General features: G+C 43.1%; 1 protein-coding gene across 30 annotated transcripts in view; it reads right to left on the reverse strand.

Annotated features, from left to right (window-relative positions):
• Nucleotides 1–733: 733 nt before the first annotated feature.
• Nucleotides 734–23601, reverse strand: part of BIN1 (bridging integrator 1) — a 95835-nt gene continuing 72967 nt past the window's right edge. For 6 of the 30 annotated variants that reach the window (XM_071746770.1, XM_071746764.1, XM_071746763.1 and 3 more), the window contains 8 exons: nt 20229–20357; nt 17416–17523; nt 15389–15412; nt 11664–11756; nt 10785–10895; nt 9331–9432; nt 8065–8115; nt 734–6030 (listed from right to left, as the gene is read on the reverse strand). In XM_071746770.1, coding sequence (XP_071602871.1) covers nt 5923–6030; nt 8065–8115; nt 9331–9432; nt 10785–10895; nt 11664–11756; nt 15389–15412; nt 17416–17523; nt 20229–20357 — 726 coding nt within the window. In that variant the 3' untranslated portion in view covers nt 734–5922. The remainder of the gene's footprint in view (nt 6031–8064; nt 8116–9330; nt 9433–10784; nt 10896–11663; nt 11757–15388; nt 15413–17415; nt 17524–20228; nt 20358–23601) is intronic. The other 24 variants (XM_071746765.1, XM_071746773.1, XM_071746787.1 and 21 more) reach the window with 13 other exon arrangements.

The following is a 23601-nucleotide window of genomic DNA, read 5'->3' on the forward strand; positions in this document are numbered from 1 at the left end:
GGCCAGTGCTTACACACCATGTCCCCTGTGCAGATGCACAGAGACTGCCTGGAAGAAAGCATCCAACAGAGTCACCCCAAACCAGCCAGCTATGAACCAGGAATGCTATGAACCAGGAATCCTAATTATGTTCCTAATTGTCCCAAATAATTTCTGATCAAAGGGCAAAAACATCTCCTTTCTACAAGTGAAAAAATCACCCCACCTAAAAGCAGACCCCAAAGACAGCTTGGAAACTAACAGAGCCCATAGGTGTACCACCAGGCTAAAGGGACCTGGGGGACATTTGCCCAGATAGGGTAGGCTGCCCATGTGGTATCATACTCCCATCAACCAACTTGCCTGAGAGGATCAAGACCACAACACCTTGGGGTGAGTAGCTATTAAAAAGAAAAGGTCTCAAATATATATATTTCCATATATTGTATTTCCATACATTGCATTTGTTTGAGTAGGTCCTCACAACAGACTGGAACAGAGACAGATGTGAGGCGAGTTTGTTCTTCTTTTGTACTTGTTCAGGAAATTACCAGCATCACTCTCCCTATCCCATGTGTTTTGTAAGAACTCCCAATGCTAATCATGTCTGGATAAACCAAGCCCCTTTGAAGCTACTCACCTTTTTGAGGAGAAGGAAGTCCTGAATTGTTTCAGTTTCTTAATATAAAGGCAGGGGTAAATGATAGAGAGAGAGTGAGAAAGAGAGAAAGAAAGAGAAAAACTGACACAGGACTTAGGATGACACAAATTATATTTCTGAACATCGCCAAGAAACAAAATGGGACAAATCCATCTAGTACTTGTCACTGGAACTGGGCATCACAGCTCATCTGAATACAATAGGAAATGTTCAGCTTTCTTTAAACAAAACAAATAAATGAAACCATTTAAAAAACACTCAAACCCCAAGCATTTCCTAGATCTTTGTGGTTAAACTCAGAGACTGAATTAACAGAAGGAAAAGAGATTGCCTATACATTGCTAAAGTTGTTGCCATTTGATTCAAAGAGAAGCAATATGCCCAGGACTGCATCTGGCAAGTTTCAAGTAGGAACCATCTATATGAAATGCAGACTAGGGACAGGATTAGCAGAATAACCTGTAAAAACAGGTGAAGGAATTATAGCCATTAGACACCTCGAAGCACAAGTTCATACAGATCACTTTTTACAGCTGTAGCTTTTCCTTTTAATTTCATTAACAAGATTTCTGAAATGGCCTTCTAATTCACAGCCCCCATACACAGCTACAGAACCCAAGCTTCACAAGGGCTGGTGGCAAGTCCAGCTCTGGGCACCACAGAGGACTCCTTTCTGTCCAAAGTTTGACACTCAGAAATGTCTAAATTGGAGCATTCAAGCAGAGAGGTGTCTGCACCAATGCCAGGTGTGATGGCACCTGTGTGGCAAGGAATAGTTTCCCTTTGGTAGCCCAGAGACAGGCACCTGTTACCATATGCACATCTTGACAGCACCTTTTGTTCTCAGCCCTAAATAAAGAGGTTCTGGACCTCCCTGGAACCAAGGGGTGAGGCAGTCTATCACTTTAACCCCAGATTAAAAAGATAACATATCATCCCTTCATCCTTCCCCAGCACCTCCTTAGCTTTGGGCTTTTTCCCTTCAAGAAGCTGTTGCAAAACTTAAGCAAGCTGTCATCCCAATCCCAGGCAGAATATGGAGTCCTCACACCTGCTCCAGGTCATACAACAAAGAATCCTGTAACTTGGGGGTGTCTGCCTTGGCCATGGTCTTTGGATAGTGGGATGGGAGAGGGCTCTGCAGCTGTGAAAAAGTCTTCAAGGATGGTGGCAAACAGATCACAAAGCAGGGCTAGTTCTGAGCAGCTGGAATGAAGCCTGCACAGTCCCTTTTATTGCATCACCTTCTGCCAAGAAGCGCAAAGGTGGTGAAAGCAGGCAGGTGAGGAATGCCCATGGAAAGTAGTATGAAGTATGCAGGAGTCTTGCTTAGAACAACTCATTTATCTTTACCCTGGGACCTTTCCTTATTTCTACCTAATAAAGATGTATTACTGACATTGCTAAGATAGAAAATGGGAGAAAGAGAAATGCCTTTTTCTTCCTATCGGTTGGGCAAATGGTAATTCCCACTGCACAATGGGATTAGGCTCAAATTAGAGTAGCATCATAAAGCTATAGTCATAAATCTGTGACCAAGCTGAGAGCAATAGAGCAAGAATGTCTTTCTAAGCCAGGCTAGAAACACACTCAATGGCACAGGATGAGAGATGCTTTTATTGTTCACCCAGTAAAAACAATCAAGTGGAAGATTATTAGATGGGGAAACAGCAGTTTTGCTGGGCCAGATACCAGGCAATCCCTGAAATGTATCCAGTGCACCTGTCAGTGGAGCAGAACTGGGCTATAGGCTTCTCTGGGTTCTCTTCAGTGGATAATGTATTCACCAAAAAATGCAGGTTAGGGTTAACTGAAATCAGAAATCAGATTAAGGAAAAAAGGCAAAGGCAAAAAGACTATTAACATTAAAATATTTTCTTCCAGCATTTTCAAGACAGGTTTCACATTTTTGCTTCAAAGCAACTTGTTATAGCCAGAGTCATAAGATTTTTTTTTTTTAAGTGAAAAAGCAATCCTACAAATGAATGTTTTGGTTTGGTTTGAAAAGATATATTTCTTCTAATGTTTCGGTTTTTCCCTTTGTTATTCCACTGAGAAAATTAAAAAAAAAAAAAAAAAAAAAAAAAAAAAAAAAAAAAAGTCTCAGGTCACCCTTACAACTTCAGAACTTCAGGTCACCCTTAGAACATTTTTTCCTCAGATTTTTCAGTTCAGCCTGCAAACTGAAAAAACACTGTGGGCACAGCCTACTTGGGAGTTTACTGTCCCTCTTTCTATTTGAATCAATCCTAAGCCAAAGAAAACAGAAATTAATTTAACCAGGTAATACCAACCAGAATCAAGGTATTTAGCAGATGTAAAAATACTGAAAAACAGGAGGAGTTGTGGCTGTTTACAATGGGCTGAACATGACACAGGAGATAAGAGATCTCCTGACTCCAAAAAACACTGCCATTTACAAGCTTCCTGCTACACCATCCTACTCTCATATAAGGCAATTTATAAATTGTGGGTCTGATCCTGCATTTTCAGAGTCTAAGATGTGCTGACACCACTGCTTTGAGAGCAATGCAAGATCCAGGAAACCCATCCTATCTGCTCTAAGCAAGGGGTTTTGGGGCTCGGGATTTTTGGGTTGGGGAAGTAAATGGAGAAAGATACAATATCCTCCCCACCAGCAATATCATTCACGTGACCTGAAAACAATCCCTTTTTTGCAGTGTGTTACCACTTCTGCAGGGACAATACAGTACTGGATTGTTGCTTTGCAAGCTGAGTAAAATGAAAAGGCCTTACAAGGATCTTTGCTGGGACAGTCACCTGGTTCAAACACAGCAGAAGACAACAACAATAACAGCAAAAAAATACCCACAATAAATTAGATATCAGCACAGCTTTTTAAATGCTCTAGAACAAATACTTGCAAGACAAAAAAAAATCACAGCTCTGGTACTTAGAATCTTGTCATTAAAAAAAAAAACCAAACAAAAACCAAACAGTAACCCACAGGTTTTGCATAAAAATAAACATTTTAAGCTGACAGCATTATGTTAATTGGATAAACCTGTTTTTTTAATATATATTTCTACGTATATTTAAATGTATATTTTTGTCTATGAATACTCTTCAAAGGAGTAGTGAAGTCACAAATGCATAAAAATAGATATTTTGGAAAATAGGAGTACTAATAAAGGCCACCCCAGTGAAGAAAAACAAAAAATCAAACAGGGCAGTATTCTAAAGCAACAGCTCACCAGACTATAACCTGCAGCATCCAGTCCTTCTGTATGGTGAGCAGTTACTCATAAATACTATTGGAATTTTGTAACAGTGATGTAAAATATAAATTCCTGTATATTGATTAAAGCAAAAAGAGAAGGGACTTGGTATATAGGACAGATTTTGATGACTGTTCCATTACCGTAAATAACTAGCACAGATCATTTCCCACCAAGATGAAAGCAGAAGAAACTCCAGCAATTCTTGCATTTACAAGAACGTATTTTCTAATCAAAATTTGAACTGTCCCTTTGAACTAAAATTTGCCCTCCCCCTACCCCCCAAAAAAAAAAACAAACCAAAAAAACAACATATATACCTACTTTTGCCCTACAGTGTCTTTATGTTTTCATGCAGAAAATCAAAACAGATTGGAAAAGGTGGGATTTTCGGTACTGTGTGTCAGCATTCTGTGCATCTTTGACAAAAGCCAGCTCCAAACAGTTAGGAAGATTATTTCAGAGAGTGATCCTGTCCCTTTACAGCAGGAGGTGACCTCACTGTTAAAAATCCCTTCAAGGCAAAAAGATCATGAGGGAAGGTGTGAGGGAAGCTATAAAAAATGGTAATACACAACCTGCTTGCCAGCTGCATCAGTATTCAAGTAAAGTTTAAAGTACCTTCATGAGACTTTAGAGCCTTGGAGGGTCAGACCAGCGTATTTTAACAAGTGTAATATGCACTTTGAAACAGCCCTGTCATCTGCTTGTTTAAACTCAAAAACAAAACTCAAAAACAAACAGGAGCAAAGGAAAGGTATAGGAAAGGTCTCAGCATCAGTATTAGAGAGCAGAGTGCCTTCTTAAAAACTGACACTTTGATATTCTCGCCTTCCTTTCTAATGCATTAAAATACCATGAAGTCATGCAGCCATTTTAAACAAGTATTTCAAGAGTCCAGTTTTTGTAGAGGTTAACTTGATCACCAGCACAGAACTGGAGCAAGTGGATCTAACAATATTTCACTTACAGAACTCTTCAAAGGAAAATAAGAAATAAAATTCCACAAATAACAATGCCAATTAAAAACACAGAAAAGCAAAGTGGTTTTTCCTCAGTGCTTTTTCCTTAGACATTCTTTCAGAAAAAAAAATAAATTCTTCCCTTATCTCATTCTTTAAAAGCAAATTTTCTAACCATCCAGCTTTAAAGCTATCCTCCATCTATATGAATCTAAGCTTTTCTGAAACCACCTACAGGGTTTGGGGGGCAGAGGATTCCCTCTGCTAAATTTCAAAGCCATCTAAATAGCATCTGCTTATTTTGTCTTGTTTCTCTCTCGAATTTGTTCCTTCCCCTTAGCATTTCACAGGCCAATACTAATGCAAGAATTTAAGTGTCTGCATTTGAAAGAACTTTAGACTGAGCACAGCTTCACACATATCATTTTCCATGCCCTTGTTTCCATATTGTTTCTTCTATCTTTACAGGTACAAAAATCACAGTTTGTGTAATGTTGTTTTAAAGGAAGAAAATAAAATACACACACACATATACATTGTATTGGTGAACACTATACACTAAATATTTTTTTTAAACAGCATAACAGAAAGTTTGGCCTACTGTAGGTTGAACATGTAGGGAAGGCTTAATTTTTACGGTTGCCATGCAAGCCACCTTCAAGACAAAACAGATGAACCCACCCAAGATCAAATACAGCTTCTAATCTCAAGCCATTAGACAAATACTGCCTTTCCAGGGATCAGACTGACATCCTACCAATTCAGTCAATGCAGTATTTAGAGAACCACACCAAGTCACTTCTGCATCAGTCCTCTGAATCCAAATTCTCTTAAAACCAAAGGGGAAGAGGGTATTTGACTTGCCTTATTATTATTAATATGTATATATTTTGATAACACTTTGAATTTCTATTTGCTTCTGAAACCTTGCCCTTTGAGAACACCACACCCTTTAAGTTGATGTTTTTTCAGGCTTCTGTTCCTTTAAAATTGTCTCCTTTCCATTTCGCTGTTGTTTTTTCAATTATCTACCAGAAAACTTGCTTTCTTCCAGCAGAAATGCATCTGATGGGCTTGGCTTTCACTGCACCCGCTCTGTGAAATTCTCTGGGAAAACCCCTCGGCATTGTTCGAGTTCCTTATGCTGGATCCAGTCAGATTCCTTCACTCCCATCAGCCATCCTTCATCCTGGAGGAGAAGAGAAATCAGCTGCTGAGGAACAGCTATGAGCAGGCATTTTTCTTACAGAGTGCAGGCCAAGGAAGTGTCACAGCACTATCAAAGCCATGCTCTTATCTGGATTTCCAGGAAGAGGCTACATCACTCCAGAGCTGTACCTATCTGACCCAGAGTGTTTATAGAGACAATGAAACTGAAACAATTAGTAAGTATAATAGAAACATGGAATCCTTTACACCCACTGGAGAAGGAGAAATTCACCCACTAAAGAAAAAATTCTGCCGAAGAAAGTCTCTAGAGCTACAGGATGGGAATCACCTGTCTCACCTTTCACAACCTAAACATGAGGGGCTCACATTCTCCATGTTCATAAAAGAACTACTGGGCATCTCATTCATCTTGAACACAGGTCTTTGGAAAGGATGAATCATTCTCTGGAGGTGCTCATCCCCTGCTCCCATCAGGGCACTTGGATGATCAGCATTTTAGAGAGGTGATACAGGCAAATGTGTCTTGCTATGCTGAAATTCTAGTCTATGAGAACTGGGAGCTGAGGACCCAACCCCTCTTTCCAAAACTCAGCAGTCTGTTGGCCTTGATGCAAGATGAGGTTGGCAAAACTCCCAAACTTGTGCTACACATGATGTAAGACTCAAGGTCTCTCACAAGGCCAAACCTATACATCTATAAACAGGGATGAATTTTCACTGAGGCAAATGGAGTCCTGCCTGGTAGAACCTGCTCAGGAGGAGAACCAGACTTCCCACCCTCTGTCTGCAGCATGTCAAGCATCAAGGTTCCTACTCCATGCAAAGCACTCATATGAGTGAGTATATTTGCATGCTCTCACCATGGAAGCACCCTTCAAGCACACAAATATACCCACTCATGGGAGTCATCTGCAGTGGGGCAGCCTCTGGCTTAAGTCTGCAGCATGAGGCAAGAGATCTGCATGGGGACCACTTCTCCAAACTCAACAACCTGCCCTACATCCAATCCTCCAATCCATCCAAGGCAAAAGCACGTACCAGGCTCATTTAGAGATTCAGCTACACAACTTGGCAGGGCAGCTGTGGAGAAGCAGAGCACACGTGTGTGGCTATGACAGTTGTTCTGACACTTCTGCTTTCCTGGTACTGGCAGGAGCTACCTGGGTATCTACCCAAGGCAAAGCAATGCCTCCTTTGAAACCTTCTTTAAAAATATGCCTGAACAGTGCAGGACTGATGCAGCCCTCACCAGGGGTGACCAATGGGAAACATTGCTTTCTGCTGCTATTTTGCAGCTTCTGCCCTCTTGTCCTGTTTCTTTGCATATTTCATGAGGCAGCAGCTCAGACCAGAGTTCACTGCTGCTGTACCGGGTTCTTTGGGCTGTACCAGGTGCCTGCAGGCTCAGTCACAGCCCTTGCTGCTGCCTTAGACTTGAGCATTCAGGGGAAGTCATGGGAATGGTACAAGATGGGAGCCCATCTGCAGCAGGCAGCTGCAGGGGCTGCGGAAGGGCTGACATGCCATAAATCAGGAAGACAAACGACTAGGTGGAAGATGCTCAGCCCAAGTGTCTGGAAGGCAGCTTCTAGCTCACAGCACAGCAAACACAAAAGCTCATCCATTTGCACATAGCATCTGTGCCACACAGCATGCATCACTCCCACTGAGTCCTGCTGTGAAGGGTCTTCTCAGGTGTAGGGGTTAGACACAACGACTCAGTTTGACCCTTGCCAATTTTGAGAATTTTGTGACTAGAAATGCAGGCTTAGAAACACTGCTGCTCTCAACCCTTTCTTCTACCAAGACAGATGAATCCAGGCCTGGCTGATGTACCCACAAGCTGACACCTAAGCTGCAATATGGGTACACAATCTATCATCCTAAGCTTCCTCTACTCACGTGCACAGACCATGCACATGTTCATGGCCAGCATTTTCTGGCTGGGAATGGCTGAGGTTAGGGAAATGAGCTGTAGCACAGCATACACTGTTAAAGGGTTAGAGGACTTCAGTGCAGCTACAGCATCATGTTAGCAACACTCAGAGCTCACCCTCTGCAGCTTGGAGAGTCTCGAGTTCATGGCTGTTGCACCCACATCCAGCTAGAGTGCAAACATAGGGCATTGAAAAACTCTTCTCCACAAATGTCATCTCCTACCAGAGAAACTAAGGGAGCTGCCACTCATTTCCCATCCAGAAAGCCTTCTGAGAAAGAAATGCTCACAAATGTTTGTGCAGCGTAGTCCCACTCAGTGAAGAGTCTTGTCTCCAGAAGGAAACACTACCTCTTCCCCATACAACCCTTCTTCCCAGACCACCTAGCCCTGTAGGAACTGCCAACACATTATAGCTCCCATTTTACAGGCAGCAGCAACACCTGCAAAACCAGACAACGCAAACAGCCAAGCCACAAAGAAGATCAACATCTTCTGTGGCCAGTGAACATCAACTTCCCTATGCCCCTTGTGGAATTCAGATGTTGTCTGGGCTTGGACAAACCCAAAGAGCTGGTGACTACTGAATCAATGTGGAGAATTCCCTTCCTTTTCCAAAAAAAAAAAAAACCAACCAAAACCTGGAGAGACACAAGTATGAATTTTTATAAAATCAACACTTTCCTCAAAGTAGTAAGCCTGCTTCAGACTATCAGCTGGAAGCCCTCGAACACAGCAAGTGAGAAGGATTTACTCAAGGCTTCTAGAAATAGCTCAGAATAAAGAAAAACATAGCTAATTAAATTCAGGCTGGAGATGGATAGCTAGACTGTTCTCTGGAACTTGGCAAACTGCTTCAGCCTTTGGTTCTGCTGCCATCTTCTGACCAGTCTTTTAAAAACACTCATTGCTATGCTGAAGTTCAAGACATCATCCACGGCAAGCTGCCTCTTTTTCAAAAGGGAAGAAAACATAACCATAAGCTGTGGGTTATTCCCACCAATGCCACAGCCTATGCTGCAGCGGTCATAGGGAATGTGCATTAAGTTTAGGAGCAGTTAGGAGGCAAAGTATGGGCTCTGTTGGGCTCTCTGATCAAGGAAGCCATTGTACCGGCTCAAATACCTTGATAGTGACAGGAAGCCACGGCTACTTCACATGCTTTATGCAGGATAACATCTCGACTTCCCAGTCACAAGCAGAGTCCTCCCCTTTGTTGCAGAAAGCCAATCTCAAGCTCAAGGACAACTGGCTCTCCCACCAGCTCCCAGCCACAAACTGATGGCTCTGCATCCAGCCAGCCAACTGTTAGTGGAGGAAGAAGCAGCTCTGGAAATCTTGGCTCCTCCCAGCCCCTGCTCACACCCTGTCTTCCCCACTCACCTGTTCCTCAGGGTTCTCAAATGGAATCACAAGCACCACATCTCCAGCCTTCAGCTGCAGCTCATCACTGTCAGTGGCCGTGTAATCATGCATGGCCTGGACCTATAGCATGAGAAGAGGAGAGCTTGGTGAGGCTGGATTACTCTCACCCAGCAATGTAGGCAGGTGACAAGACTTTCCATCCATCATGGATTCACTGGATGATTCACATTAGAAGGCACCTTTGGAGGCCATCTGATCCAACCTGCTTCTCAAGGCAAGGCAAGCTTGGATCACAAATGCCACACCTACAGGAATAACCCCATCCTCTAATCTTTGGACTACATGCTTATCCATGCAGCTCTCTTGCCACAGGGGCATCCAACACTCAACTAGGCATTCATCAGCACTTCCCCATCCTTCCTGAAGAAGACCGAGTTCCCATGGTATGGGAACTCACCTCACAGAGTAGAATTGTATTCATTCAAATAGTGCTCTGCATTCTTTTTGCAGCAGGAATGCAAGAGTATTGTAGATTACGACCTCCCATCACTATCAGAGCAGGCAGGGAAATGTAGGGAAGAGTATCACTTTGGATCTTTGAGTAACTGGAGTCTGCCATGTTTTCTCTTTGGTATTCAGCCTAATTCCCATCAACATCTGCACTACAGCTTTTCTACTTCAAGCACAGCTCTCCACTTCAAGCACTACAGTCTATACGTCTTCCTGTAACCTGCCTAAGTGCAACAAACCTTCTATTGTTCTTCAGGGTTTTATCATTCTTCTGCTTTTTGGTAGAACTCCCAGGAAAAAAGAAAAGATGCATGGATATGACTAAAGCAGAAGAAAAGCATTCCTTTAGCAGCCAACCATCATTTCTCACTTTCAGGGCATGATGCATCTGTACTGTCTTGCTACCATGTTCCACTATGCACATTAAATTTGTGGCATATTCTCACCCAGAATCACTCCTTCCTCCACACCTTCAAACAAGCTACAAGTGATCTTTAGCATACTCAGAATACCCACCAGAATTCCCTGTCTAAACTGTATTTTGCTCTGTTCATCCTGGCTTCCTAATTTCTCTACACAGGAGAAATTGCTTTTCTCTCTCACTACTGGTGTTGCAAACTGTTCTTCATTTGCCACTTGCATCACAATTTAACCCTTTGGAACACAACTTCTCTACTATCCAGAATCTGACTGGTAGCATCACATCACCAGAGACAGAACTGCAGCAGAGAGAAGGGGGGGTTTGCTACATAGCACAGCCAGATATGTAAATAGCAATGATCTTACACAGTCCTCTGGATCTGCATGAAGCCTGGCTGCTGGAAAGCAAGGTTTATCTCTCCTTCAGCTTTCATTCTCCCTTTTGATGTGGCATTGCCCATATCCACATTGAGCAAAAGTAGTTAATTCACTACAGGAAGACATATCACCAGGAGCTCAGTGCTTGACCACCACACACTCACCTTGAACAGAAATCCTGGGGGCATATCAGCTCTCTCAGATGAAGCACCTCCTTCCACAGTGCCATTGACAGTAGCAGGGAAAGTTTCCACAACAACAGCAGGCAGAGAGCTCTGGTAGGCAGCAGAAACCAGGGAAGGAAAAAAAAAAAAGCCATTGAGAAAAGAAAAACCAAAATTGCATCTCCAAGTCCACCCTGGAGGATCCACATCCCAACCCTACCCATGGTTTCAATGGCTTTTCCCAGCACATCAGCTGGTGACAAAAACACCCCAAAGGGCAGCAGACGTAGCAGTGAGAAGGCAGGAGAGATTACAGCTGTTCTCTTTTGCTTAAAGTTGCAGAAGGGCAGAAAGAATTCAGATTTTTTGTGGGATCATAACACATGGCATTTGCCGCTGACTGCGGTCACAACAGTTCTTGGAAAGCCCTCATGGAACAGACAACTCAAATGCAACAGCCTATAGGAACCAAACAGCCATGAGACCAGTCCTGTAAAAAGGTGGCAGTTCCAGGATAAAAAGAGAAACCCTGGATATACAGGAGACATAGGCAGAACCCAGAGGACAAGGTAGGTAAAGTAAATGGTGAGCAAGGAGGAATCCAGCAGAAAACACAAGCTCAGCACAGCATGGCCTATGGGCTGGCTTCACAATATGGGTGACGGGACAATTCTTTTTGTGTATCTTCTAAGCATTACACAGGTGAACTGCAACAGCTAAGACTGGCCTCTGAATAAGAGCACTGTAACTGCTTGGGTGCCAGTGAGGTGTTTTTCCAAGCAGCCACACATCTCTTTGCCCAGACCACCCTCCCACATCTGCTGTATGAAAAAAGGGATGTCATGGAGAAAAGGGACTACTGTCTCTTGAAGTGCTTACAGATCCTGAATCAGCGTCAGCTTTAGATGCTTCAGCTTCAGCTGCTGCTTCTGATCCAGCTGCTTCGGCTCCTGCATGGGCTGTTTCTGCGGGCTGCAATACAAAAGTCATCCAGGTGGAGAGTTATGCTCATTATAGTTACGTGTGTGTGCAGAAAAGAGCGGCTCAGTCTGCCCGAGTGCTCTATGCTGTTGACTGCTGCCATCTGCTGACAAACAGGCGAGAAACCTCAAGGACATTCTAGGTTCCTGCCTACCCCTTTCTCTGCAAGACAGTGATCACAGCGAAGTCTGCGTACCCTCACTCCAGCCAGACAGCAGGCAACACTCCAGAGAAAATCAATGAAATCCCCAAAACCCCGTGCGCCTTCTTTTCATGTTCTAAATCGCGGTCCTACTTTTCACATGCACAATATCTGTTCTAATTACATATAGATTGCCCACTTGTAGGTGAATACACATTTGCTTGCATGCCAAAGGGCATGGATCTCTCAGTAGGCTACTCCCAAGGATTTTCCAACAATCAAAGAATATTGAAACCTTTGCAAACTCCCAGAATCAGAAGACCAAGGTAATAATAATAATAATATTATGTCCCAGAACTTAGTCTGGATCCAGTGTCTGCATGAATCAAACTGACCTGAAAATCCTGCTTTCACCTAATGTGATTTTGGACAGTCCCGAAGAGTCATGAATTTGGATTTTGTTATGAATATACTATTATTAAGATTTTGCTATTAATATTCTGCATGGTGTGTGTACACATGAGCACATTGTTGCTGGTGGAGAAGGGAGTTTCTAATGCCTGAGATGCCACCACCAGGAAGAAATACAGCAACACTGCAAATCACTGTCCAGTAAAAAAAAAAAAAAAAAAAAAAAAAAGGAGCAACCAAACACCTCTGATACACTTCCAGGGATTCAAGTTTTTATTATGCCTTGCTGAAAGCCACAGATAACAACTGGCTAACTAACTCCATCTGTTTGCAAAAAAAAAAAAGATATTAATTTGCCTCTCCTAGAAACTGCAGCAATGCAGGTACTAAGTTGGATCTTATAGCAACAATGCTGCAGCTCAGCCCCCTGGGAGAGCGGCCAGGCAGCAGCTGGGAAGATTCTTTGAGAAGAATCTCAGGAGTCTAACTGGCAGCCCAGTGTCTCCATGGCCAGTCTGCATCCATTTGTTCTTTATACCAGATGGCACAGGTGCCTCTCTGCAGAATCTAACCAGATGCCTACTTTATAACTGCACAAAAGAGATTGCTATACAGAGATTCTCCATTTTCAATGCACGTGAATTAACGAGCTTTAGCATGCCTACACACCTCATATATTTTGTAAACACATGTACCCCTGAACACAGCCATGTTCAAAACAAGGCACTGTCCAGATTTCTCAATGTTGTTATTCTCATAGTCCCAGTCCCACAAGAACCCAGTGTAAAGCTACAGCCACAACTAAAACCCGTAACTCTGCAACAACCTGGCCACTAGCCATGCACTGGCACAATGCTCCTAGTAGTTTTCTAATAACAGCAGCAATAATGATGAAATAAATGCCTGATTTTACAAAAAGCCATTACTTTAACATAGGCTGCTCCAACAGTGCCATTTAACACGTGCTTTCCTCTCTTATCACATCCTTCTTCATGTCTCCCCATCACCATGTCCTTGGGCCAGCACTGCCAGAAAGTACTGTAAGACAGCAGAGCTGTTCCCATCCTGCAGAGGATTCTCACAGCAGCTTTGGTAGTGCTAAGGTAACCGTATACATGGGGAATTCTACAAAACTCCTCCTGTTTAATTAGATTCACTCCTAGGTTGCCCTTCATTTGGAATCAGTGAAACTGGAATTGGGAGAGATGCCAGACCTAAGTCTATCTGGCTAAGCATGGCTTTTATGTGGAAAGTGAAAGGGAGCTCAACATGAGTTCCTTTTTTAAAAGCAGCTAATTTGCAAAAAACAGTATTTAATAACCAGAAAAAAACCTGATCCTAAACTAATCCCCTGGATTTCAACAAAGGGAGTTTTCATGTTAGCTACTTATTTTTCTACTTTATGCACCTGTGGATATCCCAAGGCCTATAAAAGCACTTACAGTCATGGCAAGATACTATAGAGAGAGGAGGGAAAATTGCTCACTGCTATTGCCAGGTTTGAAAACTTTGCTTACTCCAACAGCAGCATCATATACACCAAATATAAGTCTTGTAGTCTGCACAACTACTCAAGTTCTGCTGCATCCAAGTTTCCATGCAGTTGTTAACCTTGTGGCGTATGCGACTATGTAACCACACAGCAAGTCTCCTCTCATCAACAGCTAAGAACAACACTTGAGCAAAAACACTATGGAAGATTAGAAGAGCATGAGGAGGATTCTCCAGCTGTAGGGAGCTCTGCTCTTCAATTTTGTATGGTCTGCCAAAGTGAGAATTGGCATGGTGAGAACATCCTATCTAGTAGTGCTCCTTGGTTGACTGCATTGTCCTTTGGGTGAAATCAGTTTCCAGGACAGGAGAAATGGCCAAAAAAACTTTTTTTATATATAAAACTTTTATACTTTATCTGAGCACAACTCAGATACACTCAGACCTCACCACTGCCCATCCACTTGGAAGGCACAAGATCTTTCCTGACCAAAACAAAGACTTCTTTTCTGTCTTACTAAGACAGGCTGACAAGGCACATACAGGGGCATGACAGATGTTAAACACTGATGGATGAAAAAACACACATGGGAAACTTCTTTCTTGTCATGGCCCAAGCTCATGTGAAGGAGAGGACTGATCACAGTGGGCAGGCTCTCAGCAAGGTTTAAGTCAAGTCCTTCCAAGTACTGACTCTGGGTGATGATCTGGCCCTTGAGAATAGGAAGATCAGCAGGACTCAATTTCCCAGCATAAGCTAAGGGCATGTGCTTACATCTATACCATGGGATAGAGCAAGCTCAAACAGCAGCCCTGGGTACCCAGATCATGAATTTTTCATCCAGAAACTGCTGGCTGTTTGTCCAAAGGGGCTCAAAAGTAGCTGTGCTTCAAACACCACCCAGTGGGCTAATTTGCAGGATTCTGATAGCTTCCTAGGCCTGATAAATCTAGAGGGCATAAATGAGGGTCTGGCTTTGGTTCAGATGCAGAGCATGTGTAAGGTGTCCCTTGTCAGCAAGCTCCAAAGCTGAGGTTGAGGCAGATGCCAGGTAAGTCTTAGTCCTGCACCTCACTTTCAGTGTAGACATAAGCTGAACTATTTCACATCATCCTTTCTGGCAGCAATGGTCAATGAACAGCAAACATCACATAATTCCAAACGTGTGTATACCGAGTGGTACAGGTAGGAAGGACAAGGGGCAGCTGAGACATTTATGCATCACACACGAGACCAATGGGATGTGCAGAGTTTAGGAAACACTGAAGAGTAGAAGGTGAGGATGATGTGACAGTGGGATTAAGTTTGAGAATGTCACAGCATCATACCAAAGGAAAGATGAGTGAGTTAGCAGGCAACGGGGTTGTGTACACATGGAGACATGAATTTCCAAGTGCCAGATCAGACTTACAAACATGTGGCTGCCCCCAGGGTTTCCCACAGCACACAGAAGCAACTTTGGTTTGGGGTGTGCAAAAAGAAAAAGCAACATGGGATGGAGGATAGGTGTGAGAACAGAGGTGACACTGGGACATGCACATTACATGATGAGAGATGAAAGCCATATGAAGTTCTTACCTCCCATAAATCCCAAGGTAAAGACTAAGCATGTCAAAGAGCAACAAAAATAAAACATGTTTAGACGTGATTATTTCAGTGAGCACAAACATCACAGATGCTGATAAGACTGAAGCAGACATACACATCCAACAGCACTTATCTCTCTATGCTTTAAAATATTTTTTTAGTACCTGAATTTATATGCCCCTCCCTAGTGCACTTTCGAATTTAAGTACCATGGCACTTGAGCAAGGGTTTTTTCTATGTCTGGTACAAAGGAAGACAGCCAACCTACCTCTATTTACCAGTTTCAGACCACATAGGCAGAAAAAAATAATCCAGGAAAAAACTGATTTCAGAACAAGACTTCAACTGGTGTCTTTGGATGAATAGTGAAATACCTTAACCTCTTTGCCCACTCTATAGAAAATAAATTTGACTGCTTTGAAAACCAGGTGGTTTTCACTAGGTTTTCTACTGTGCTTACCATCAGAAAAAATATCTATTTCAGATTCTTTTTTTTAATTACTTTAGAAGCTAATAGTAAATACATTAGAATACCAAATATGCTATTGCTGAGCAGTTTTTAAAAACTCTAATATTTGTTGCTTCCTGGAAAGGTAGCAAATAATTTAATTTTAAGTCAAACTTGTATCCTATGCCAGTATACCAAATTATAACTAGTGATTCAGGAAAAAAAAATACCCCAGTAAATAAAATTTAAAAAAAGCTTATCCTGGCAAGCAACTTGTTCTGTCAGGCAAACAGACATGAAATGCCAACCTGATAACTTAAAAGTTTCAGAAATTGGTAGCTTGCCATGTTGGTGTGTAACAAACTGTGATGAACACCAGTATTTTGCTGATACAGTATTTTAATTTAGAAGAATCAAATGCCTTATCAAATCAAATGTTTTATTTATCAAAGAAGAGAGGTATTGCTACAAAAATCTGTATTGTTCCAACCTACTTGACTTGATGGTACTGGAGAAATACTGTGAGCATCCCAATTATGTTTATAATACATTTTAATGGCAACCACAGGCAAAAAACCACTTCATATACATACGAAATGGAAAATCTTGGTAAGGACAACAGCCAAATTCAGGATGCACTTCAAATCCTCCAGCCATTTAGACATAATAAGAAGTGCAGTCCACCTGTCTCTGACAGTGGACAAGACCAGAGGGATGATCAGGGGGCTGAAGCACATCTCCTACAAAGACAGGCTGAAAGAGTTGGGGTTGTTCATCCTGGAGATACCACTCTGGGGAGACCTTATAGCAGCCTTCCAGTATCTGAAAGGGGACTACAAGAAGGCTCAGGAGGGACTGCTTACAAGGGCACGTAGCAGTATGACATGGGGCAATGGTCTTAAACTAGAGCAGGGTAGATTTAGATTGGATATTAGGAAGAAGTTCTTCACTATGAGGGTGGTGAAACACTGGAATAGATTGCTAAGAGAAGGGGTGGAGGCCCCATTCCCTGGAGACATTCAAGGCTTGGCTTGATGGGACTCTGAGCAACCTGCTCACTGCAGGAGGATTGGACTAGATGACCATTAAGCTCAAGGAATTCTTAACTATTAACAGAGACCCTGTTATACCCAGAAAAGGGCTTCACATCCCTTGATAGTCATCTCCAGCTTTATTCACCTTAGTAAATTAGAGTATCACCATGTTTATTAAAATCCCTTTGATAATTTTTAGCAAGAGTGCAGAACTGAGGCTGAATTCCCATCCACAGAGTTACAACTTAAATCCATATAGCATACAGAGGATGATAATCTAGGGAGGAAAATACTTTAAGATGAGCAAGTTGTCAATCAGTAGATCATCAGAGCAATACATCCCACAGACAACTAGCTAGTGCCAGACTCTGGGCAGGCCATTGTTTATTAAGCCACCTGATTCTCACTGGACTTACACACTTACACATCCAGCAGAGAAGACCAAGGTCTACGTTATCACCCATATGGGCACAGGTCACACTACCCTTGGCAACAAGTCAGTTATGAAGGGACAAGGAATGGTGATATGAACCAACCTGGGAGGCAGGTGTGGGGGTCTTCCCCACAGTGGCATCTGGTTTAATGGGATCAAAATCCAGATCCAACAGGCTGGCTCCCTCCTGGAAGGGCCCAGGGGCATCAAACTTGGCAGCAGTGAGGAAGAAAAGCAGTACGAGCATTAGACACATGCACACATGAGCACATTAGTGGAAGGGTACATGATATCCAGGAGCTAAGGCTGCAAGGGCAGAAGATGTAGCAGCAATGCAAGCACCTGATGTGACTCCTGACTGCTTGGTGCCTATAATCACTGGCAGTTCATTTGGGTGCCACTGTAAGCCAAACATGAGCCTTTTCTACAGGACTCATCCATCTTCCCACCTGGTCAAATGAGCTGACATGGTGTGACCCACTGTGGTCAAAATGATCAGTGCCACTGATGACTCAGAGGGCTTCTCTTCTATTTATAGCTGTTCTCCATAGCTCATCCAGCTGCCTTTGGACTGAAGGCCCAGGACAATCCTCCCTCAGGCACATACAGAAGAGCTGCCATCCATACAACTTGTATCAGGAACAACAAATGAGGCAGAACACACTCAAGTTGCTGATGGGCAAGTCTGAGGCCTGAGAGCTAACTCCCAAAACTCCTAATTCCCTCCTGCCTACTGACAGAAACACAGAATATGGCAGCTCACCCTAGCTAAGAGATTTTAAATCACTCCACAATCCAAAAATAATGTTTTCAATGGTTCCCATTTCCAGACATCCCAGAAAAATGCACGCATAAGTCTTATAACAAAGCATAAATTTAAGGCCTTGTTACTGTTTTCAAAGGAGAATAACCCCCTTTGATTAATCCTCTCACTAAAGACAATGATGACATGTTCACCAATTACCATAAATAAAAAGGTCACTACAAAGGACATGAGCCATTAACATTCAAAATTGATCGGTTTGGGGTTTTAGATTTAACCTAACCACTACAAGACACTCCTTTCTACTGAACTCCAGAGGAAGATGCTCTCTCCAGGAAGTCCAGGAAAAATTGTCCATTTCTACTGACCTCCCCATCTCACTAGCCCCACTGTTTCAGCTACTTTCCAACAACACACAGAGCATGGCAGGTTGGTCTCCACAGTTACACCATAGCCCCACAACTGAAAAAACTCCTGGGAAGTAGAAAGAGACACCATTTAAGGGAAAGTCCTCTGAATAAAACCCACACCACCATCATTTTCACCCCCTCTTGTTTCCTCTTACTACAGTTCTCTTAGAGGATTTTCTCTCTCTTGTGACCCTTTCTTTTTGAGATCCAAAGGAATGAGAACAAGGAGTCAAGCTCTCCCATCCCACAATAATAAACCCTGACCAGTGTGCAAAAAATAGCTGGCATGTCAGCTCACCCAAACTACACATCAACGAGGCTCCGACCTATCTTTAGTTTTGTTTCATAGTGAGACATCAAAGGCGCCAGTCATGGAATAATCTTACCTGCCATTAAAGACTTACATACAAGGGCTAGCACCTTTTGCCTTTACCCAGATCCCCCACAAGACAGCTTACTGGAGCCAAGACATCTGATATAAATGGCCCTGGACAACATTAGTGATTGTTGGGTGTCTTCAGTGAAGATTGTTCTGGCAACCAGAGTTCTCTCTCAGAACTCCCATCTGATTGAAAGTCACAGCAGATCCCATCCTGGGCCAGAGCAGTGATCAGGTGCAGAGAAGTACATCTGACCATGGGGCTGGTGTTCACATGGAAAAGCATGATACAAACCATGGGGCAGACAGAGCTGTCCATTATGATACAGGAGAAGGAAGCATGAGAAATGAGCAAGTTGCTCAGCTGCCTCTGGTCACCACCTTCCAATACTGTGGTCAAATCATCTCTCTGTTATGAAAGCTTTATCTGCTGCAATGCATAATCTGGCATGGACTTTCTTCCCTCCCCACTCCACTTCTGCTCCTCAGTAGCTGTGTGGGAGATGGCAAACCAGAGGCAACGGAGCAGTGTGATGCAAGGAGAAGTTATAGAATGACGCATAGATAAGCTCTGACAGAGACATTACTTATGCTTTAACAAGCATTTAGGGGAAAAAAGACTATGTATACACCTATGTATGTATTTTTAAAAGCAGATTTAAGTATCTCATGACTCAGCCAGAAATCTGGTCAGGCTTCTAAATACACAAGGACTGACATTCTCCTAGATCCAACCCTGAATTCTCAATCCAGGCATCCTCTCCTGCAGTGACATAAATCTAAAGGAGAGTGAAGAGGAAAACATGCAATTAAAAAATGTTTTTCCTTATTCAGGGCTTCAAAAGGTGCCATATGAGTACAAAGACATATTCTGCTGAGAACTGCCAGCATAACATTGGAAGGCAGAGAAAGCAGAAAATTGCCTTCTCCCAGAACTGGCACAGATGCCAGGGTCAGCACTTGGGGATGTACAAGAGCAGAAAATGTGTGTTTTGTCCACCCCCAGGATCAGCTGGTCTGGAGAGAGTAATACCATGGGTTTTAGGGGAAGCCATAATCCATGTGCACTGCTGCTGAACAAATGTAGTAATTACTTATTGGCATCTTCATCAGTTGCATTTCTGGTGTTTCTTCTATGAGTGGAAAGTCTCAAAGAGCAATACGTTTGTCAAAGCTGCCTTCTAGCCACCCTCCCCTCTAAAACTCAGCCTCCTATCTAACTCTTTGTCTTCTGAGGTCCAATGCTGAGCTTGCCCTCCTCCTTCACCTGACCAGGTTTCATGGCTTGACACTTCCAAAGAGAAGAAAGGTCAAAAGGAAAAGTTCAGAGGCAGACAAATATAAGGCAGGGCATAGCAGCTAACCTGCGAAGGGGTTGTCACACTTATCTCGGGGACAAAATTGTCATCAAACAGACTGATGATGTTCTCTTGCTTGATCTCCTTGGAGGGGGTGACTTTTGGAGGCGGAGGCACTGGAGGCCCTTTCCTCAACTGCATGCAAGTGAGCACACGGCCACAGCACAGACGGCGACACCCAAAAAAACCAGAGACAGGATCCAGGTTAGCCACAAAAACTGAAGGTGAGGGAAATCACAACCACAGGCACGGAGCAGGGTCTAATCAACTCCATCTGAAGAGAGAGTGAGGGAGGGTTAAAGGGCTGAATTGACACAAAATTAAAAAAAACAAACACACGCCTCCAGAGAAGGTTTGGCATCATTAGTTACACTTCAGCCGTGGGCAAGTTTCCCTCTGCAGAGGAGAAGCGTAACACAATTAATATGCATTCACAGGACATGCATACATAATTAAAGCATGTGCAACCTTCAAAAGAACCATTGGGAAGGGAGCAGATCAATTACTGGGAACATGGTTCAATAGACCAGGCCAGCACTGCCTCCGTTTGCTGTACTTACCGTACCTAAGGGAATGGAGAGGTCAAAGACTCAGTTTGTCCTATTATTGGTGGATGACCACAAGGACAGACTCTGATCTGCCCAGTATTGGTTCCCTGGTGTAAGAAAAGTCTGAAGGAGTTCTTGATGACATCTTACCACTTCTCAGCTTTAGGCAAGAACAATTCAAACTCCTGAGAAGCCATGACTGCTGTGTGCCCAACTCTGCTCTCAGTTTCACCAATGAGTATTGGCACTAATGAAATCATGTTTCCCAAACAGAGATCCACCAGAACACATAACAAAGTCTGAGCCCGTAACTTCAACCCATCCTAATACCCACCACCATGCTAAATGACTTGAGCCAATGCAGCACCCACAGACCTGTGGGAAGATGTGGTAGACCCTCCCAAGATAAACCTATCCACATCCTTTTCACATTTTCCTGCGCCCAAGACTCAATGACCTGTTCTAGATAAACTCAAAATTTGAGGAGCTGCTGCTGTGTTAGAACAAAACAGCCATAAACATTCCCAGCACCACAGCAATACTCAGCAATGACAATGCTTTCCATTTACACTGATGTTTTACAGGTACTTGATCTTCGCATGGTACCTAGGATCCCAATGCATTAAGACTCAGTGACCTGACAACAGGTACCCAGTGTGTATCAGTGTCAGGCCCAAATCTGAAACACAGCAATCCCTGACTCCTAGTCCTGTGTTCACACTCCTTCAGCATATAACAGCTCTACAGAGTATTTATTAGGATTGCTAAGGGTTTCTACTGCATTACCTTATTTTAGAGAGCGTGAGTACGCAAACACACTTTTCCCACTGAATAGCTGACTAGAGGAAATAATGAAATAGCGTGTTCACTTCCAACTTTTTGCTATTTGCAGAAGGTGCTGTGTTCATATTGCCCTAGAACATTCCCTTTCTCAAAATCCTCTGCTTGCCAGTTCCAACAAGGTACTAGAAATTTCAGGGAAAAGCCATTATCTGAACAGAACCACCACCTGCAGAAATGGGAGGCTCCAATTACAACTCCAAATTAAATAACATCCTGACTCTTCTGCTATTTATTTCTCTAAAGTCATTAGTCTCCTTCCTTCCAACACATTAGTGTCTTGGAGACCACCACTTCTACAGTGTCCAGCATTACCCCCAAGAGAGGTCTAAAACCACATTTCAAAGACAAGAGGATTGCATATTGATGTTGGGTTATATCTGGAAATTCATCAGGCGTGGACAACTTTGCCACCTGGAGTAAAATGAATCCTCTAAAATTTTTCTGCTGACTTGGATCCCACAATCCCAGAGAGCTTTACCTATCTAAATTAAAAATAGTTGCACCAATTCCAGAAGTGTTATTACAGTGTTTCAGTGGTGTAACTGAGAGCCAAAGTCTGACCTTTGAAATTTCAGAGACCCCTGAAGTCCTGTGTCACCATCAAATTGCTCAGTGTGGAGAGATGATAGCAGTTGCTTCTTCCAAAAGACAGAAATCAGCTGTTTTCAAGAATTAAAGGACAGTAAAAGATTTTTGTTGGGTTTTTTTTTTTCGGCATAGGGAATAGTTCAAAATTCAGTTAGTATTTATTTGGTGTCTCCTGTTTTGCTGTCTTTCTACAGCCATTGCTTATGGTTTGCATTAGTATTTCAGACAGAAAGAGGCCAGAAAATCAAGGTTGCTTTCTGCTCCATCCTTCCCAAAGGATGAGGCCCCTAGAACAAATCACCCAGCCCATAGTTCAAAAGTAAATCACACCTGTGGAGATGACATTAATAAAGTTGAGCACCGTTGAGAGAGCAGATACTTGAGTTCTCCTGCTGGCTGGCTAGCTGACACACACTCAGTCTCTAGACTTTATCCACTCAGATGCCAGGCTTGGCTCAAAAAATGAACCCCCTGTCCTTGTCTTCCCTCCCTCTGGAGACAGCTCTGTCCCTTAGCACTTCTTCACTGCAGTGAGGCCCAGGAGCACAAACTAAATATACACCGGGAAAGAGCTGCCAGGCGGTGGCAGCATCAGCTGAAAATACTGTTCCGTCCTTGCCTGTGGCCCATCTGAGGTTCCAGCCAGAGCTTCATTGGGATATTCTGCTTGCTCGACAAGGGGTGCCTCCAGCCCCATTCCTGTGGGCAGGAAGGCAGCAAGTGAATGAGAAAGCACTTGCAGGCTGGCAAAAACAAGGCTTCTGCGTGCTATATAAAGGAAAGGGAAGAAGCCAAATTCAGTAAGACAAGGCCACAGGCAGGGTGAGTGAACTGTGCACTGAACAGCTCAATAAATCTGCATGATTTCTTGTTCCAATCAATTTATGCCAATTTCTGAAAAAAACCAGGAAGGAAATTATGGATGCACTATCCTCTCTCCCCTATACACACACTCCAAGGTCCTACCCAGGGCAGCGGCAAAGCAGCTCTAGGATGTACAATGCTGAGCAGTGCAGAGATCCTAGAGAAGTCCTGAAAAGACACTGCTAGGCATCCATACACCTCACAGGTCTGGAAAAGACCCTTTTGCCAATGTACAAATATCCCCCTTTTGTCCCTAGAAAAAAACTTTGAGAGGCTATCTGGAAACAGGAGACAGCCTACACCACAGGACACATATGACAACAGCAAGGAAGTTCTGTGTTGTGCCCATCTCTTTTCAGAAACAATAGGTTTTCTCTTACCAGTTTGGCCAGAACCCCTCTCAGCTTTAATTCTTCCTGGAAGGCTCCTCCCTGGTGTCCCACTTACTGAAATGCAAGGATTGGCACCAAACATAACTTTGGCCTAGTTACTACTTCACCCTACAAAGCTTTTCCTCTACTCAGAAACAGAGGAAT

The sequence above is a fragment of the Heliangelus exortis genome, chromosome 6 (assembly GCF_036169615.1).
Source record: "Heliangelus exortis chromosome 6, bHelExo1.hap1, whole genome shotgun sequence".
Classification (NCBI taxonomy): domain Eukaryota; kingdom Metazoa; phylum Chordata; class Aves; order Apodiformes; family Trochilidae; genus Heliangelus; species Heliangelus exortis.